This window comes from Vicia villosa, linkage group LG3 (assembly GCF_029867415.1).
Source record: "Vicia villosa cultivar HV-30 ecotype Madison, WI linkage group LG3, Vvil1.0, whole genome shotgun sequence".
Classification (NCBI taxonomy): Eukaryota; Viridiplantae; Streptophyta; class Magnoliopsida; order Fabales; family Fabaceae; genus Vicia; species Vicia villosa.
In genome coordinates, this window is record NC_081182.1 from 54,756,580 (window position 1) to 54,777,921 (window position 21,342).

A 21,342-nucleotide genomic window follows, 5' to 3' on the forward strand; every position below is an offset into this window, starting at 1 on the left:
GTATGCTTAAGGCTTTTGTATTTCTGGGAGGATTAAAGAGACTTTGGAATTGATTTGTGACCTCAAATATAAAGGACTAGCCCTCGAACCTAGATATTTTGAGACTTTGTTGATAGGGCTGATATTGCTTTATGGGCGAACAGGACTAACAGAGATGGCCATGAATTATTTCTACGAAATATAAGCTGATGGTTATAGTCCAATTAGGAGTACATACAAGTTTTGGATCATTGCCTTATCTGGGAGCAAAGGAAGAAAAAACAGTTATGCTCACAAAGTATATATTAAGATAATTAGTTTAGGACATGTCCATGACAAAGAATTGATTGAAAAACCTACCTTGGTTGTTTATGTGAAACAGGTAGGTTCTTAGAAGCTAAGATAGGATCTTAGATTCACTTCAAAATTTTGGTTACACAATTCCCCTTTAACTAATCTTTGTTTATAAGGTCTCTTAGTAGAGCTGGAAAAGTGGAACAAGCATTGAAAATAGTTGAAGAGGTTGGAGCAGAGAAATCTAGTGTAGAAAAATTAACTTATGGATGTACAATACAAAAGGGTAAATTAGAAGAAGCATTAACTAAGGTGAATGCAATGAAACAAGAGGAAATAAGACCTATGTTTGCACATCATTAATAATGCAATTCTTTAAAGAGAAACAGGTATGACTTAAGAATTTTAAGTTTGTTGATCTAAATCTTCAATTTTATTTGATTACTAGTAAGAGACTGCCGCACGGGTATTCGTCTATTTGATGTAGTATATTTTGAATAATATGAAAATCAATGTTAAATGTCATAATAAATAATTTTATTAATTATTATCTAAATTAATTAGACATGAAAAAAATATAAATTTTGATAGAATGAGGAACGTTAATTTAAGATTCACAAAACATAATATAGATGAAATGAATGTGTATATAGTAGCTATGTAAAAAAAACATGAAAATGCAATAGTGATTCATATCTTAGGTCGTTCGATAAGGCTGAGTTGTTGGTGATTTACAAATATGACTAATTACTATAAGTATTGTGGTGAAAGTGACCCGTGAAAATAGTGAGTTTAAGTGATAAAATTTAGAGGAGTTAGTAAAAGTTACATCAAGTCCATTATCTAAGAATTTGCTACAAAACATGTAATTAGTTTTCAAAAACAAAACTGATAAAAACTTAAAACTCTAGCATCTTTTATTGAGTTAAAGATTAAAAGATATGATAGTGATAGTGACTCGTGCCTCCGCACGAGAACGTTCATTTATATCTTAAATATTATTTGTTGAAATAAAAAATAAAATAGTGTAGATGAGAAATGTGTAAGTAATCATTGGCCACTTTCCACTTAGGAAGATAAAGAAAATATAATGAACTACTACATTGTCTAATATTAAATTATATTGAATGCATAAATCAAAATTTAAACGATAAAAGTCTGTGAGTTTAAATTTAAAAAGAAATTAGTTAAAATAGTAATTACGACTATTTTTTTTAAAATTTTATATTTGCTCTTTTATTTGATTTGTTAACATAAAATCACAGTTTCAATTTTTTTTTATATGATGACTTTTAAAAATGATTGATCTTAGTCACTATCGATCTTATCATACAAATCAAATCCATACACTAATTATCATAAACTGCATACAAAAGTAAATCTTTTTAAACCAAAATTTTGTTGTTTTTTTCTAATAAAACGTCATCATATCACATACACCATATATAAAAAAGCATCTTAAATGAAGGAGTATGCCTTATTACCTTATATAAGAAAGAATCTTACAGCATAATGAGCTAGTTTAATACCTTTAAGTTGTGTTGTTGGTTATTAAACGATGGAGAAAATATAACAAAAAAACTATATTTAATTTATGAAGTATATAGATCAAAGGAAATCTAAAAAAACCGTAATGATATTTTCTAGTATACTTAAGAGGATATGTTATACTTTATCTTTCACATCCTAATCATTCTTCATATCATAGTTAAAACATGATAACCCACTATGTGTTGCATATTTCTCCCACTCTCAGCATATTTATAGTTTTGCTCCAATTGCTGCTGTGTTCAATATTTATATTTTCTCTTTCACATCATAATCATTCTTCAATTGCTGGTGTGTGGCTTTATACGGTGGCGGTTGTTGCGACCATAATCGAGATGGAATTGCACTGAGGCGATGCAACCTAACACATCACATTGTTTCATCTAATGGACCAACTGATATTAGTTCACATTGTTCCAACTGATATTAATGTTATGGTTCACCCTTAAACTGCATTGCCGAAAGATTAAATTGTGGTGATTGATTTGGTTCAACCTCACATTGATGGTGCATATATGCTTGTTTTTTTAGAGATGATACTTATACACAACAAAACTTTATAGATCAACAAAACGTTATAGATGAGATACCACAAATTTAGAAGAGGCTACAGATTTCTCATGTTAAACAATAATATTGTTTTTCACAGAACAGAAGTAAACTTGCATATCATAGTAATAAATCAAGACTACTTAACTAAAGTTTATGAGAACTTACATTAGGCTTAATGTATAGAAGTACCACCTTATAACTAAATATCTAACACGGTTAAAAATAGTTATATATAACTTGACAAACTGACTAACATGACTAACATATGTTAGTCAGTTCCAAGCACTCACATGCTACAACAGGTTGTAACACTACTCTTGGTTTGAAGAGCACCACTAACAACTCATGTATTAGCGGCAATGGATGTTTGAACTAGAAAGAAAACAATCCAAAATAATAGTTATCAAAATCTGAAAGCAACATACATAAAACCTGTCATATTAAAAGTATAAATGCAGAAATATTATGGAAATATTATGGACTATCATTAACTTTTGGGTTTGAAAATTGGATGACAATATCATCCTTACAGATATTAACCTCCTCAATTTGGGATGGCATTCACCCAAATTTTCTTCAGGGTGCTCCGAAGCTTTTTGTCATCTGCAATTGTTGTGTTGAGGACAACCTTCTTCTTTCTAAGGTAAATAAAAGGAAGAACATCAAGAGATAATTCAACTTAACAAAGAAATAAAGAAGACAAAAGGCATTAGGGATCCACAACAAAATAAGCTTTTCATCAGAAATATAAATGCATTATCAAGAAATGGAGAAAGAATTGATACAAAAGGGTAAGACCTATGTTTGCACATCATTAATAAGATCTATGTTTGCACATCATTAATAATGCAATTCTTTAAAGAGAAACAGGTATGACTTAAGAATTTTAAGTTTGTTGATCTAAATCTTCAATTTTATTTGATTATACTATAGGTAAGATTTAAGGATTTTAATTTTGATAATCCATATGTTCAAATTTAATTAAAATGAGTAGAACTTAAGAATTTTAATTTAGTTGATATAGATTATTCATTTTACCAAATTAAACAAAGCAAGACTTAAAAGTTATAATTTTGATTATTTAAATACCCAATTTTTCAAGTTAGATTAAGTAAGGCTCATGGGTTTTAATTTTGATGATCAAGATGTCTAGTCTTACTTAATTGAATTAAATAGGATTTGAGAGTTCTAATTTTAAATCTTCGATGATATAATGTCTTATATTACATAGTAAACCTAAATGAGTTAAAAGAGACTAACAGTGTAAAATCGTGTAAAATCGTTTTACACTGTCATCCAATAGAAAGCCATCAATATACCATATTATTATTATTTTTTTTAAAATAAAAGAATGATTTAATTGGATACATGGTATTGATTGGTTGACAGTGTAAAAATATTTTACACTATCAGTGCATCACCCGTTTTCTCAAACTAAATACTAAATATAATATGATTCTATTTTCGATTATTCAAATGTCGAATCTTACTTAATCATACTAAATACTTACATTTTTTTTATTTAGATTATCTCAATGTTCAATTTTATTTAATTAGACTATGGGTAATTGTAATATTTATAAATTTTAATATTGGTGATATATATGTTCAATCTTATTTAATTAACCTAAATATTATTTAAAAATTATTTTTAATGATCTAAATCTTTAATCTCACATAATTATACTATGTGTGACTTAAGAGTTCTGCTACAATGTAATTTGTTATTTAATTTTTACTAGCTAACTGTAATTTGTTATTGTTATTGGGATGTATTTTAGTGAGTTCTGTTACAATATACTCTTTCTGTTTTTTTAAGTGTCGTTTTAGAAAAAAAATTGTTTCTATTTAAGTGTCGTTTTATAATTTAATGTTATAATTTGTCAATTATACTCTTATTTTCTTAATAACTCCATCTCACATTTTTCAATTAGTTATTGAAAAAATAGAGTGTATGATTGAATTTATTTAGAAAGAGAAAAATAAATAAGGATATTATAGGAAAAATAACTTTAACAATCCACTATCTTGATTGAAGAACTTTAACAATTTGTTATTTAATTTTTACTAGCTAATTGTAATTTGTTATTACCATGTATTTTAGTTTGTTCTTAGTAAGGGATTTTGGCTATTTTGCTATAGCTTTTTCTCTAACAAACTTGAGGAGACTTTATCATATAACTCTTTCACATAACACTCCCACATATTTCCATAAAATCTATATTACTTTTGTCAAAAAATTTATTAAAAATTTTGGTCGAAAAATTTACTAGAACAAGTAAAAAATCCGATACAAATAAAAAGTTCAGCAATGTAAACAAAAAATCTAGTATATCAGATCTTTCAAAAATTTGGTATGTGGAATTACATATCGGTTTCTCTTAAAAGTATCCATCGTTATCGGATTTTTTGAATACAGGTGAAAAATCTGGTGGTTTAAAATGTATCAATTTTTTCAAAATCAACCTTGAGATATCAGATTTTTAGTGGATCTATAAACAATTTGGTAGTGCAAATTGAAGGGTTGAGATTTTGCTGACAGTTTTGTGCGGCTGCGAGTGTACCGATAATTTTGTGTGGTCCAAAATGAATCCAAATTTGTATAAATATGGGTCATGTGTTGTTAAGAAAAACATCTTATAATGTCTCAAGTTATGTTTAAGACATAAGTGCATTTCAACGGGCTGAAACTCCAGTAGGGTTTCGGCTCCCCGGAGGGCACCACATGTCTCGGTCTTATGAGATTCTAGTTGAATAATATGTTTCCTGATACCGTAATTAGAAAGGTGAGTAAGATCGAGTTTCGTGCAAAACGGATTGATATTGACGGAAAGGTGAAATGCAACCTTATTGAATTGAAGATCGATGAAGATTTTAAAGTTATGTGGAAAACATATCATTGTAGGCTAACTAGGGGAACAATCGAATTTGATGTGACAATTCTTAGATCTGTCAACGATATAATCAAGATGTTGAAATGTTCATAATTATATGGTAGTGTTTGGGTTTTCCTATTTATTATTGTTTTGTTAAGTTATATAATCGTGTGCCTTAGTTATGTAACCGCTTGTCAAATGTAAAGTTATGTTTATCATGCAATAATAAAAATGTCAAAATGTTATCTGATAAACTGTATTATGCAAATGTTTGAGTACTACCACACATAATATACAAATACTACAAAAATGATAATAATGTGTAAATAGGTCCCCACAAACTAAGTGTGTTGCACGCGATGCCAAAGTATAAACCTCACCATATGGGTTCACCAAACCCCTGAGGTTATCCATAATGACTACTATCATATGCAGGCGTTGAGCATCATTCACACCATGTGGAGGCGGTGGAGACAGCGACACGTCATCAGAAGGTCTCACAACATGAGAAAGTCTAGTATCATCTCAATGGTGCCTAGGTGGGATAATGCGATGGTGTGATATAGTAAGGTACCACTCTAAGTACCTATCCACACACGACAGAGGGAATTGAACATCCAATGCAAGATCTCTAATGGCACGGGCAGAACCAAAAACGTCACCAACAAACCAACTATCAATTCCCTTAGATGGAATAGTAAAGACTGGTCATGGGATGTCCCAGACATATCCAAACCAACACTACTACAAATAATACATTTCATGACAAAATTTCCACCCACCCAATACAAAATAGAGGTATAATGGCAAGGCGTGCCATGTTTTATTTTTTTAAAAAATAAAACCACTTATTCCCTCAGTTTTTAATACAATCGGGGGGGAATAATTCAGGACATATTTTAATCAAGGGATAAAATAATCTGATTTTACTATAAAAATCACTCTTTAAACATATTTTACCCTAATTCTAACTTATATGTAGCTGCCCCAAACTCGTATGGATCATTCTTTGGGATGTATTGCAAGAGAGAAAAAATCTTCAATCTTTCGTGTTCTTCTATCTTGAATAAAACATTTTTCTGCCCATGCAATCTATCTCACATAATACTGTTGATGTTGTTGTTGTGTTTTTGAAATAATCTTCCTATGTTGTCAGTCAAAGAAAACAAGATTGCTTTTCTTGGTTGACAACATTGAGAAATTTATTTCTAAATATGGTGTAAACTGCACATAAAAAATGGTGACTGATAAAAAATTGAAATTGAAACATCACATGTTACTTTCAATTCTTTATCATTTACTATTTTTTCTTGAAACTTATTACCTCGATTTTTTAATAAAACCGAAGAGTTTCCTTATTTATTTTATTTTTATTTAAAAAGAAAATACTTTTTCCCTCGTTTTTTTAGCAAAACCGAGGGGTCTTGTTGCATAGCTACAACAACGAATCTCTATCGTATATTCATAACGGAACAACGCTAAGGATATTGCCAAGACATCAAACCACAATAAACTATTAGATCCACCACTATATATTTTGTTCTCTTTCTTGTGAAAGCATTTTCTCAAGATAATGAAATCTTTGCTTGAAGTTAGAATGTTGGAAAATTTCTCTATGATGGATTGCAAGTGCAGAAAAAACATTTTTGCTTCAAGTTAAACAAAGAAGGGAGATTAATCTTCAATAACTTATTAGAAGTTGAATGCATACAAGATATGCAACAAAATCTGGATTACAACAAAGATTTGTTGTTCTTCAAGAATAACAACGACGATGATGAATATGAATTTGTTGTAATCAATGTATTTTAATATTCTATGTAAACAATGTAATGCTTAAAAAAAAGCTTATTCACCTCTGTTTTCTACTAAAACTAAGGGGTAAACATATGTTACCTTGGTTTTTGTCAAAACCGAGAGGATAATTTAGCTTGATTATTGGGGATATTGATCACCCTCCTTAGAGAAATCTTCATCGTCCATTTCATGAGTATCAACGCTCAAGACACTTCCATTAGTGATCCGCGTGAAACATAAAAACTTCTATTATAAAAGCATGCGGAATATAAAAAATTAATAATGAAACATCATGAAGTGCTTGAAACTTTCTACATTCACCACTTAAAGGTTTGTAAGAGCATTTGCCATGAAAAGTTCTCTATGATGGATTGCAAGAATAAAAAATTATTTGGTTTAAGGTTTGTACTCTAAAATATTTATTTGAGCACAAAATCATTTATTTATCTTACGTTTTTTTATATCAGAAACAAATGCATACAAAATTCATAAAGAATATTTGTCACCCAACATTTGATCTACTCCAAAATTCAATGATTCGAAGATCTAAAATCAAATCTGCAGGAAAATTAAATTTTACTTTAATATTCTGTGTAAATAATGTAATATTTTGGGTAAAGAATGTTTTTTGTAAATAAATTAATTTATTAATATTATGTGTAAACAATGTAACGAGTTTTTTTTTAAAACAATATATCTTACCCCTCAGATTTTTTAATAAGCCGAGAGGTATAATGCGTTGCTTTTGAAAATAAAAAAAATGCAGAGGTTCGGCTTCAAACCCATGTGGAGATAACTTCAACGATCACCTCAACACTCGGGAAAAAGCCCAATTGTTAGAATGATATTGAGAAAGGGATACCCATGCCAAAATCTTCGATTGTGCCAAGATATAAGTATAAGCATTCGTTGAGTACTCTGGGCGGTCCCCGGATACAAACGTTCCCTCCTAAGACATAAGGCTCCAAAATAATATTGGCATCATAACCAGTATTGAACCACTCCAATTGATCTCTGAAGTTTTTAACCTATGGATCATTGAGGCACACCGATTTGTAACTCAGAAGTTAGAACCTCATCACTAAAAGAGCCGGCGAGAAGCTCCATGGTAATTTCTACTAAACCTAAGGAAGAACACAATGAGTCAGCATCATTATTCACAAAGCGCTATCAAATACACGCCATATACCTTTCTCTCTACAAATTCACATTCTACTTTTCTAGTAGCACGTCTAGACGCTTCCACACATTGTTGTCACATTGCATGCCTCTAAGTTACACTTTTAGGAGAAATAACTCTCCCACTCTCGTCACCCTCACAAATCAGAACCATTGATATTAATTAGGTGAAGAATAAAGGGAAATAGAAAGGAAATTAATCTTCGTACCTTGATGAAGAATGGAATGAGGAAGCCTTGAAGACAAACAACTTCGAAGCTTGTAAGGATAAAAGGAGGAAGAGGGTTGGACACATTACTAAAAAAGTTAGAGGGTTGTGCAAAGAGGAAGGCTGTTATTTAAGCAAGATTTTGGGAACGCCAAAGGTTTTTTAGATGTATGGCCAAAAAGCCTAGCAGTAGGGGAAATAATGACAACTATGATGTTACCAGTCCCTATAAAAGTAATCCCGAGGCGTTAAGGAATTTCTCGAGGCACAAAAGTCCAAGGGTCCAACGAGGGACATATATCTCCTTAGAACTGACACGTTACTCACATGATCCCCATATATAGAGAGCTAATTTGGAGGCCTTCGTGACATGCATCGATTTTGTACCTAAGCTATTTTTGGTAAGAAGGGTAAAAATATTAGAGGATGTACTCGAATGGCATTGAAGACTATATGCTGAGAAAGGTCAACAATAGAGGACTTTGAGTCAAAGCCCTAGTTGAATTTCTTTGCTACAAGATTTTCGTTGGTTTCGTCATCTGCAAATGCACAATGCCTCGTGAATCACAAGGACCACATCCATAAGATCGACAGAAGTGATTGTGGTCAAATCAGTCCAGACATTTTCACTCTTAAGCTCCTCGCCCCTCCAGACCTAATGCTCGGGGGAGTGTGTACACCATAAAAAATTGAAATGATTATAATTAAACGCATCCTTGAGTATTTTGATTGAATTAGTCCAGACACTTTTGCTCTTAAGCACTTCGCCCCTCTAGGCCTCATGATTAAGGGGAGTGAACATCTCAAAATTGTCAGTTTAACACAAAGATGGAGGGCCGCGCCTAAGCTTGAGTTGAACATAATCTACTTCCAAGCTTAGACACGATATAAACTGCTTCAAGTGCGGGATATCCTAGACTAGCATTTACGGACATTTATCATGTGACACTGGCATACCCAAACATGTCTCCTTAGCACATTAATTACCGGATAATTGGATATATGACCATTGAATAACATTTAATTGTATATGCCTCCCTTGTCTCGTATGAGGCTGAGAAAATCATTATAAAAAAACGCGTTTCAAATCAAAAAAGGACATATTCAATTGAATCGAATAATCTCACATTGTAGCTCTTTCTATATGGCTTTAGTTTCAGAGGAGTTATTCAAACTTCATTTCCATCTTAATATATATTAATATTACAAATATTAACTTATTAAAATATTATTTTATACATGTTTTAAAATTAAATAATTAATCCCACATTACATATTAACTCACTAACACATTACATATTTATATTATAAGTCCCGATTGCGATTGCGGGATTGAACCGTAATTTTCCCAACTAAACATAACGTCAATCACCAACCAGTTAAATATAAACATTTTATTAACCGAAATATTCAACACTTTTTCATAACCCCACAAGTAAAATGTAAAATTTCCCTTTTGAGACACTTTCCTTCTTATCTTTATACTCTTCCCACTCTACAAGCTTCTTTTATCTTTCATCCTCATTGGCTGCGGTTTTCAACATAACCGAAACAGTAACTGATGAATTGAGTGAACCAATTCCTAAACACAATCACCTGAGTGATAAGGAAAGAATTGCAAAGATTCACTCCATTTTTAACTCTTTTGCTTTGGAGCTCACTCTAGTACATAGGTTTTGCTTCACTTTTTCCTAAGATGGATTACGCATTTTTGCTTTCTGGGTGCTTTTGAAGCCCGCATTCTTGATGGAACTTGTTTTTACCAAATGGGCATGCACATTTTTACTGTGTTTTTGTCTCGTCACTTCTAGAGTATATTCAGGTAAGCTAAATTCTGTTCAACTTCAAAGATTTCATTACAATGTTACATGTGTTGAGTTGGTTTTTCTTGTTTCTTTCAAGTGGAGGGGTTACTTGGAGATTCTAAAGTTAGAGGAGTGAACTTAGGTGGGTGGCTGGTTATTGAAGGTTGGATTAAACCCTCATTGTTTGATGGCATTGCCAATGGAGACTTGCTTGTGAGTTAATTTACATTGGTTTCCTCATTTTTCTGTGAGATTCTTTATTACATCTTGTTCTTTTTGTTACTCTGTTTGAGCTTTGTATGTGTCTTTCGTTGGTCAATTTGATCCTCATGTGTGTCTTCTGTTAGCCATTCTGGCTCACAAAATTACTAATAGAAGACACATTCAAGGATACAACAACAACAATTAAGCCTTATAGTTATCCCACTAACTGAGATCGGCTATATGGATCAACTTGCGCCATAATGTTCTATATCCAGTATCATGCTTCTATCCAAATCATTAATCTCGAGATCTTTCTTACTAACTTCTTTTATAGTTGTTCTATAGTGACACTGTCTCACACATTGAGAGACCAAAATGACTTATCTTCTATGAAGCACAGACTCCGACACGGACACAGGGACACAACACGACACGGACACTCCGACACCGATAATGTTGAAAACATACGACACCGACACCGCTACATATAAGCTAATATTTGAGTTTCATTTATCCATATATTGATCAAAATTAATGTCTGAAATTCTCTATTGATAACATTGTTGCAATACATGTTTAACTCTTTTAGATGTGTGTGAGATTTGTCCAAAAAATATATAAATGTATGTTGAAGCAAAGAAATAAAACAAATTTTTGTTTGAAATATTTGTATGAGTTGTCGGAAATATGTGGAATGAGTGTCATACGAGTGTCGGACACTGATTAAAAGAGTGTCGAAGCAAAGAAAAAAACCATTTTTTAGGGGACACTTGTCTGATTTTTCCGACACTTGTTTGACTTTTCCGACACGTGTCGTACGGGTGTCGTACGGGTGTCATACAAGTGTCGGACACCGACGCGTGTCGGACACCGCGACACGCCTACTCCTAGAGGTGTCCGTGCTTCATAGCTTATCTTGATGATCAGTGTGTTGATGATACGTAAAAATTGTAGGATGGGACAGAGGTGCAGTTTAAGTCAGTGACATTACAGAAATATGTATCTGCAGACGATGGGGGAGGAATGAATGTGACAGTTGATAGGGATGCTCCATCTTCATGGGAAACATTCAGGGTAAGATGTCAATTGTCTTGTTATTTTCATTTTCTTTTCATCGTTGATTGCATAATCATTGTTGATTGTGAACTTGAATATCATTCTAATTGGAAGTATTGTTGTGTTTGAGTAAAACATCACTCAGTCCTTGAAATTGTAAGGGTTGGTCAGTTTAGTCCCTCAAATTTGTGAAGTAGAAATTTTCCCCCTGAAATTGAACAACCTAGGTTAACGCAGTCCTTTTTTCCAACTTACTACCACAATTTTGAAGGCTCTATGCTTGTCTTGATGCAGCAAGGAACTATTCAAGTCAATGTGTGAGTCTTTCATTCGTAAAAGATTATATATTTCTTCTGTTGCAGTTGTGGAGAGTATCACAATCAGAATTTCAATTCCGTACCGCACAAGGCCAATTCCTTACATGTGATGGTGGAGGCTGCACTGTCTCTGCAACAGCAAAATCGCCTTCAACATCAGAGACATTTGAAGTTCAGCGAAACGAGAAAAATAGGATTCACATCAAAATAAAGAACGGGCCCTATCTGCAGGTACTCGTCCTTTAGCTTTCTACTAACTTAAAATTCGATTAGGTCTATATAAAACGTGATGATGTTGTTGTGCCGAATTCTTTTGTCATAACAAGAATAAAATGAAAAAAAAAAAAGGTATAGCAATTGTGTTTTGAAACGCATGCACTGTGTTTTTATCAATCACTCCATCATGTTAGTCTCTCTACAAATCATTTCACATTAATGCTTATACCTCTATCTTTATAGGTTACAACTGGAAATCAGCTCACAGCAAACTATCATGGGGCACCGGGATGGGATGATAATTCAGCCACATTTGAAATAACAATTGTATCAAATAACCTTCATGGAGATTATCAGCTAGCAAATGGTTATGGACATGATAGCGCAGAAGATGTTCTTAGGGTAAAATTTTATATCGTCAATATTTGTCTATATAATTATGCAATATATTCTCTCTCAGTGAGAGCCATACACAATGTTATTTTGTTTACTATTTAATTGTTGAGGTTTCTGTAACTGCAGAGACATAGAAATAGCTTTATTACAATAGAGGATTTCAAATTTCTATATGAACATGGAATAAATACGGTGAGGATTCCGGTTGGGTGGTGGATTGCTTTTGATCCTGATCCTCCAAGTCCATTTATTGGAGGAAGTCTTGAAGCTCTAGATAATGCATTTTCATGGGCACAGTAGGTCTTAATTTCTCCTTATGTATCTTCATTGTTTTTGTCGCAATTGAAACTTTGTTTTTCCGTAACAGTATGCCTAAATATTATGTTTCAGAGAATATGATATAAAATGCATAATTGACCTTCACGCTGCTCCTGGTTCACAAAATGGGATGGAACATAGTGCAAGCAGGGATGGATTTACAGGATGGCCAACTTCTCCTGATTACATTTCAAAGTCATTACATGTTATCGAGTTTTTAATTTCTCGGTAAAGTTATTTCCTTTTCACAATTTTATCTGTTGAACACAATTCGTGTTAGAACATAGAATCAGTAAATATGTTGAATTCGGCTCTTTTACTGAATAGACTTTCTCATTTCCAGATATGCGAAGCATCCTGCCTTGCTTGGAATTGAACTTTTGAATGAACCATCCGCTGGCACAGTTTCGTTAGATATTTTAGTTTCCTACTACAAGCAAGGGTATCAAATTGTTCGTAAATACTCGTCGTCGGCTTATGTGATAGTGTGCCAGCGAATTGGCAACGCAGATCCTTTGGAGCTTTATCAAGCCAACATAGGATCCACCAATTTAGTTTTGGATTTGCATTTCTACAACCTTTTTGACGCATTCTTTGTTAATATGAGTGCCCGGGATAATATACAATACATATACAAAAGTAGGGAAGATATGTTGCAGGCCTTCAACAATTCAAACGGCCCACTAGTTTTTATAGGTAGGACAATTCTCCTTTCTGTTTGCCTGAAGTTGCATTAGACGCTTCACAATTTTAAACCTCAATCAACTTCATAATAGTTGTTGAATGCATTAGATGATTCACAACTTTTAACCTCAAATCGGTAACCGTGGTTTCAGGAGAGTGGGTGAATGAGTGGAATGTGGCGAGCGGATCCCAAACAGATTATCTGGAGTTTGGAAAGGCACAGTTAGATGTGTATAATGCAGTGTCGTTTGGTTGGTGTTATTGGACTATAAAGAATGATAGGGAGCACTGGGATTTTGAATGGAACATTAGGAAAAACTATCTTCAATTTGGTAAGAAGCATAAAGTTGCGGTTGCGGATATATTTATGATATTTTTAACAAAATGGCTGTTTGTTTGGCAGGTAACTCCCCCAGAAAACAAAACATATACACTCTGGGATTGTTTGGATTGGCTTTCACCTGGTTTTGTCTTCAATTTTTGTGACACAACTCTTACCTGGATTGATAGCATATTTGAGGCACCTGGTACACATTACTGGAAAATTGAAGTTGAAGAATGCAATAGTTTAGGTTATGTACCATTTTTTTATGCATACACACTCGAATAAAACTTAGAAGTTTGGTTGATATTCAAAGTCATTATTACACATGGTCTATTCAAATAGGACTACAGGATCATTCAAAATAGAAATTTATGCAACATGAGGAGTCTGAAATAACTCGTGCCATGCAAATAGATGAATGCACCATGGCGGTTTCTTTAAGAAAATCTAAAGCATACTAAAATTTATTTGTTGCATTGATATGTGTAAAAGCCAGTATGACCATACTCTTGGAAAGACACATGTGAAAGACTAATCAAGTGTGTTTAGAACGTGAAAAAGAGGAGTGCACTCGGAACAGTATAGGGACTTAGAGTATTCAAGTCATTTATATAATAGGTGTTTTCTTAAAGAGTGTTAGAAGTATATCTTACAATCTTAAGTGATGAATAGAAAAGAAATATTGCAAATACTAAAAATAAATAATCAGAAATCAGTTAGGAGATTGAGCCGGCGGCGGTGTGACAATGAGTTTGGTTTTGATTTTGGATTTCTTTGTTTTGATTCGTGGATCCATTCGTTCATGAGTTGAGTTTTGAGTTTGTCATGAATCTGTTGGGTTTTAGCCGTTATCGATATGTATCTCTTGTATTCTTGCTATCACAACTTTCAGAACTTTACAACTGAAGACAAAGGGAAAAGGTGACAATCCTAATAAGGGAAAATTTCGAGAGACAATGGTTGAAAAAAAAAAAACTTTTATCTAAGGGGATTGAGAAATATTTCTAAATATTTTAGACTCGTGTGATTTATATATAGAGAGATGGAGAATTGAGAAACACTTCTAAATATTTTGGACTTGTGTGATTTATATATAGAGAGATGGAGAAATTGAGAAACACTTCTAAACACTTTGCGCTTGTGTGATTCATATATAAAGAATTGGAGATATTGAGAAACATCTGTGTAGAAAATAAAGGTTGTTCTTGGGAACTTGAGTGACTATTTCCTTATAACTCGCATTTAATTTGTAATCTTATGTAGCAACTATTGGAAGTATAGTATATTAGAGATAGAGATCCTCTCTTCTCTGATAGGAGATCTTTTGATCGAATTGGATAAACAAGTTATTGTGATTCTTGTATTTTATCTTCATCTGCCAAGTTAAATTGTTGTCTTATTGCATAGAGTTATTTTTTCTAAAGGTAATTTATTTTGTTTGTCATTGTTCTTTGTCGCCTCACATCAAATTTCTTGGTGCGAGTGAACTCTGCATAGTTCTTTTGAAATAATTTTTAATTATTCTATCAAATTTGCAACAAGGGGTACCCACCGTGGAGCAAAAGGTTTTGTTTATAAGTGAGCACCATGGATTATAAATAGAAGATCGAGAGGTTTTCTGGGGACAATGATTTTTGGTTGTGAAAAGTGAAGACGCAAGCAATCTTAACTCAAGAGAAATGTATTGAAGCATTGAATGGTGAGACATCCCTGCACACCTAACACAAGCAGAAAAGACCGAGATGGTAGATAAGGTCAAAAGTGCCATTATCTTGTGCCTCTAGAATACATTTCTAAGGGAAGTCTCCTAGCAGAAACAATGGCTTCGATGTGGGAAAAACTTGAATCATTGTATATGATCAAGTCTTGGGCTCACATGTTGTGCTTGAAACAACAACTCTATTCATTATGAACGATAGAGAACAAACCCATAATGGAGTAGTTGATAGAATTTCATAAAATTATTGATGATATTGAGAATATTTAGGTGAAGATTAAAGATGACGACAAAACTCTATTTTTGTTGAACTCATTACCTATATCCTTTGAACACTTTAAGGATGAACTTATTTATGGTAAGGATTGTACTATAATTTTGGATGAAGTCCAAACGATTGTAATATCAAAAGAACTTTCAAAGGAGAAAGATTTAAAGATTGACGATAATGGTGAAGATTTAAGTGTCTTAAGAGGAGTAAGTGAGCGTATAGGCATGTCTAAATCAAAGAGGTTTGACAAGTTAAGGGTAAAACGCTTCACTTGTCAGAAAACCAGACACTTCATAAGGGTTTGTCCCGGTAAGAGGGCAATAGTGATTTTGTTCAGATTGTAGTTGTCTCTAATTGAGGATATTTTTCAGAGTGTTGATGCATTAGTTTTAGTGACATGTTTGAATACTGAAAAAGGGTTGGGTAATTGACTCAAGTTTCTTTAATCACATCTGTTCAAGAAAACAAAATTTAAGACTTGGAAGTTGGAGCAAGGTGAAATAGTACTCCTGGTGACAATAAGGCTTGCAAGGTTCATGGAATTGGTACGACCAGACTTAAAATGTTTGATGATTGAAAGTTTATTCTTTACAGTTAATGGAAGGTATGTTATATAGCTTAAGTTTTTTATCCAAAAACATGTTTAATGATCAAGGCTATTGCACTATAATTGAATATGGGGCGTAGAAGACATTGCATTGTGAAGTGACTATAGCTAAAAGATTTAAAATGTGTGGTTTTTATATTTTATAAGGTTTCAATGTTGTTGTTCATTCATCATCCACTAGTGAAGACTTTCATAACTAGAAGAAGCTATGTGATTTGAAGTCAAGGCTTGTTTAATGCTTGAAAGTTATTTCAGAGCATTTTAATGAGTTTTGCATAAAACAGGGGTTAAAAATGCATGTGAACGATGAATTTTGATTGAGTTTCTAGGATAACGCTGGTTATAAAACAACTTACCCAGTTGACAGACGTTCACCTACAAGAATAAACTTCCAAACACTTATGGATGTTTGTAGTAGGAAGACTATAACTTACATTATTTTAAAGATAGTCAAAGGTTTGCATATGGTACAAATCAAGCTCATTCAACTTGATGGTAAAGTTATAGATTGTGTCTTCAATGACTATCTAAGAGGTAGGAAGAATTATGGGTTGTTGGGAGTGAAACCTAGAAGATCAAAATTCATCAATAGGAAATTAATTACTTTCAACATGTCTCATCAAGGGAAGAATAGTAAAGACCTAGGGATGAAACTTTTAATAACTATGTCAAGATCAAGGTTTAAGCAAGACTTGAACTTGATAAAAATTGTTCAATTAATGTTGAATTAAAAGATAGCATCAAAGTGGTTGACGGGTAAATTGATATTACTACAGTTTTAAGTCATGGTGGAGATGTTAAAATATGCCTTAAAACCTTAAGTGATGAAGACAAAGGAAACATGTTTTGATATTGCAAAAATAAGAAATCAGCTTGAAGCAGAGCTGGTAGCAGTAACACAATAATGAGTTTGATTATGGCATGCATTTTGGCATGTCGGAGTTTGAGGCCAAATTTCTCGGTTCGCGTATTTTGGGCTTCTTTGTTTTGTTTTGTGGATATGTTTGTTAATGGGCTGAGTTTTAGGCTTGTTATGAATTCACTCGATTTCATCAATTATAAATATGCATCTCTTGTATTCTTACTAACACAACCTTTAGAACTGTACATTCGAAGACAAAGAGAACATGTGACAGTCCTAATAAGGAAAAACTTAGAGAGACACAGGTTGAGAGAAACCTTTGGATGTATCTAAGAGGATTAAGAAACACTTTGGATTTGTGTGATTCATATATAGAGAGTTGGAGATATTACTTGTGTAGAAAAAATTGTTTGTTCTTGGGAACTCGAATAATTATTTTTTAACTCATTTATAATTTTTTGTAACAACTCTTGAAAATATAGTAAATCGAATAATTGTTCTCTTCCTAAAATAGATCGTTTGATCGAACTAAATAAATAAATTATTGTGTTTAGTGTTTTTACTTTATTGTCTTGTAGCAAGTAAAATTAATATCTTATTGCATAGAGTTATCAATTTAGATGGTCATTTATTTTAATTATCATTATTTATTTTAATTATTATTGTTTTTTTTTTCTTCTACATATCAAAAAAAAAAATTTAACATTTCAATTTTACATTAAAGTGGAATTTACCTTTTTCCCATTAAAAAATTCACAATGATTTCTAAGTTTTCGTGCTATAGCATGGGAATGAAAAGGTTAACACATTTGAGAACACTGACCAATCATTTTAGACATATCATATAAGTCTTTTGGCAATAGTTATCAAAGATGAATCAAAGTATATTTGACTGGAGATAGCATCCATGGAGAATAGGTACATAAGCAAAAATTAAAATTCACATGGAATTAATTTTCAAAAACAACAATAAATTAAACTTATTAAACAAGTACTATAAAGCAGTGCCAATGTTATGGTTAACCACAATAGCTTGGCACAGCTCAAAAAGGTATACTAAATTAATCATGTTGAATGATTGAAACTTATCTACTTACAAAAAGAAAAACAAGTACTAGCCATGATTTCTTCACCTTGATTGAAAAAAGAAAATACTAAGTTCTTGGCCAATGCTTCCTTCAGGATCAATCAAATGAAAAGATTCACACTCATTTTTAGATGAACCACTAACCCTTTGAAAGTTAGCTCTAAGAAACATAAGCTGATCATCTTCTTTACAACCCTCCTTTCCGTTTATCACACCAGTACCCACAGAAACGCAACGCATCAAACTCAATGCTTCGATGTCACTTCTCGAAGGCTTACGCTTAACAGCATACCCAACTTTTCGTCCATTACAGTACATAATCCAAAGAGGAGTTGAAAACAGATTGTTACTGTTACTGCAAGAGCCTGAAGTGACACTTTCAAGCACAATTCTTAGAGTTCCTCCTCTCATTTCCTTTGCTAAGACACTTGTTGGGATAGCTAGTTCTAGGAGAAGAATTGGGTTGGTGGAGTTGGGGCTGGATTGGATGCAGAAACTTACTTTTCCTTTACGGTATCCGAAGATTGTGCCGGTGATTGTTGTAGAGGGAATGAGTGAATGTGATGATGATGGATATTTTTTGTGACGGTTTATTGAATTGTTGTTGTAGTTTTGTTCTTGTTCTTGTTCTACTAAGGTGCAGTTGCAAGTGGGGATTAGTAGTTGAATGAGTGAGCGTAGTAGCCTCCATGAACGAACTTGTTTCTGGCAATCTACTGAGGTCATGGTGGTGCCAACATCAAGCTTGGTGATGTAGGCCATGGGTTTTGAGGTTTCTTTCTTTGGTTTGCACCTGGTCTTGTGTATGGTTTGGGGACAGTTTATATAGTACAATATCTGTAGGGTGATGTTAAGAAGCACTTAATTGGAAATAAATATTTGAGAAACTGTATAATAGTTATAACCTTTTCTAAATTATGAAAGTTTTTAAATTGTTTTTTTGCACTTTAATATATTTTTATAATTATGACAAGTGGTAGCTTTGGATCATCAATGGTGCTATCTTCTAGAGTGATAATTAGAGATGAAAAATGGGACATGCCCGTTCTATCAAAGTCTACCAAAAAAAAGAATAGAACGGAATAATCTCAATTACTCATAAAGGTTAAAAGTGGTGTTTTAAAAATCGGACCGATCTTCAAATCGGGGAGAGTACTGGGTTACTGGTTCATCGGTTGAATCATTGAGTCACTGATCGAACTGCATAACTAAATTAGATTAAATCAGATAACTCGGTTGAATAAACTAATCTCTATTGTAACACTATATATTTATTAAATCGGTCGAACCAAATGACTCGGTCTCTAAAAAATATCACAACACCTACAAAATTTTAAAATATCAAAATATCATAATTTGACATGTTTATTCTTTACATTCAAATTCTAAATATCAGTGTTTTAAAAACCGGTAAGGGTACTGGGTCATTGATTGAACCATTGGGTCACTGGTTGAACCGCATGACTAAATCAGATTAAACCGGATAACTCGGTTGAATAAACCGGTCTCTATTGCAAAACTATATATTTATTAAATCGGTCGAACCAGATGACTTAGTCTCTAAAAAATATCACAACATCCACAAAATTTTAAAATTTTAAAATATCATAATTATACATGTTTATTCTTTACATTCAAATTCAAAATATAATCACCATCCACAACAAAATAATACAAAATATAAATTTAAATCAGGTCTAATTGCAAACAGGGGAAAAGTTGTTCCAAATAAGGTTTGAATAAAGTCTAATTATATTTTAAAAAAATCATGAAAGTGACGTTGTTTTATGCAGAAAAAAAAGCATGCATTTGAACCACCGGTTTTCTAAAACAATTGGTTCATTGGTTTTTTCCAGTTTTGACATATTCTCACCTGTTTAATAGCATATTTGGTCCAACAATCAAAACAGACCGGTGACCCCTCCGATTCCCGGTCCGATTGGCCGGTTTGGTCGGATTTTTAAAATACTGTTTAAAAGTGGTAAATAAAATTATATCCGTCACAATAACGTTAAAACTTGTGTCTGTCAAAGTTTACCAAAAAAACAAGAGAATATCTCATTACACCCTTTGATTCTCTTATGCACCTGGTAAAATTTGAAATATGCCACTTGCTTCCGTAGATGCACATCCAGAAACACTTTTTTTTGGGTCAAAAGTTGAATTTTTTCAGAGGTGCATCTATGGAAATATTCTAAACTAGTGAATGTTGGAGAAATGACAAATTAATTCAGTTCAGAGAATATTCCGTAGGTACATCTATGTAATGGCTTAGTGTTAGAATGTTCCGTAGATGCACCTATGGAAGTATCAGATATATTTTGAACCAACATGATATCTCCCCCATTGTTACATTTCTTCTTCAATACTCACCTCTCCACAACCTAAAAACCCTACATCATCAATATCATTTTTCACTCTAAAACTCCAACTTTTTGGTGCAACAAATCAAAATGAGCAAGAGAAGACTTAATTTCAGGTAAATAATCATCTTTGTCCATTGCATTGCTCACATTATGCGTCAATTTTCTGTCAAAAAAAGTAACGTTGCTTCCGTAGGTACATCTAGGACCGTTTTGAAGATGAACACGTTCCGGAGGTGCATCTACGGAACGTGTCTAGGTTATTTTTTCCAGCAGTCTTGTGATTTTGTGTTATTTGTGTTATTGTTTACAAATAGGTATGGTGCACCCCGATAATATCTCAAGAGAATTAGTTTCTTGAGTCAATGTTTCACCGAAGGTTGAAGGGGTAGTCATATAGGCGGCCGATGTTGGCGTTGACTTTAGTAACAAGCAAGAGTTTGATGATCGTGATAGCATGCTCACATGGATTCGCAGGAATGCAACTAACCTTGGTTTTGGTGTGGTAATAGGAAGATCGAATAATGGTACGACAAGAAGAAACACGTTCGTAACAATGTTGTGTGAAAGAAGCGGGAAATATCATCCTCCTCTAAGAAAGTTTAAAAGAGACGACACAGGTACTAGAAAATGCAAGTGTCCATTTAATATTCGTGGTTACATGTTGGCTACCAAGAAGTG

The 21,342-nt window shown here is 32.9% G+C and overlaps 2 protein-coding genes across 2 annotated transcripts; one reads left to right on the forward strand and one right to left on the reverse strand.

Moving 5' to 3' along the window:
* Positions 1–9,904: 9,904 nt before the first annotated feature.
* LOC131655770 (probable glucan 1,3-beta-glucosidase A) lies at positions 9,905–14,675 on the forward strand. Its single transcript, XM_058925578.1, has 10 exons — positions 9,905–10,255; positions 10,336–10,451; positions 11,397–11,516; positions 11,861–12,046; positions 12,275–12,433; positions 12,554–12,723; positions 12,818–12,973; positions 13,089–13,441; positions 13,582–13,761; positions 13,833–14,675. Exons 1-10 carry the CDS (start codon positions 10,180–10,182, stop codon positions 13,913–13,915), a joined length of 1,599 nt encoding a protein of 532 aa, XP_058781561.1. The 5' UTR covers positions 9,905–10,179; the 3' UTR covers positions 13,916–14,675.
* A 3,555-nt stretch (positions 14,676–18,230) lies between these two features.
* On the reverse strand, positions 18,231–19,078 carry LOC131655771 (protein MIZU-KUSSEI 1-like). The gene has a single exon (XM_058925579.1). It carries the CDS (start codon positions 19,058–19,060, stop codon positions 18,341–18,343), a length of 720 nt encoding a protein of 239 aa, XP_058781562.1. The 5' UTR covers positions 19,061–19,078; the 3' UTR covers positions 18,231–18,340.
* Between the last annotated feature and the right edge of the window lie 2,264 nt (positions 19,079–21,342).

Bases quoted from the DNA above. Each gene is read 5' to 3' on its own strand.
- LOC131655770 (XM_058925578.1), top strand. From the start codon at position 10,180: ATGGAACTTGTTTTTACCAAATGGGCATGCACATTTTTACTGTGTTTT. The intron at 12,434-12,553 runs GTAAAATTTTAT...CTGTAACTGCAG, and splicing joins GCGCAGAAGATGTTCTTAGG to AGACATAGAAATAGCTTTAT. The intron at 13,762-13,832 runs GTAAGAAGCATA...TTTGTTTGGCAG, and splicing joins GAAAAACTATCTTCAATTTG to GTAACTCCCCCAGAAAACAA.
- LOC131655771 (XM_058925579.1), bottom strand. From the start codon at position 19,060: ATGGCCTACATCACCAAGCTTGATGTTGGCACCACCATGACCTCAGTA.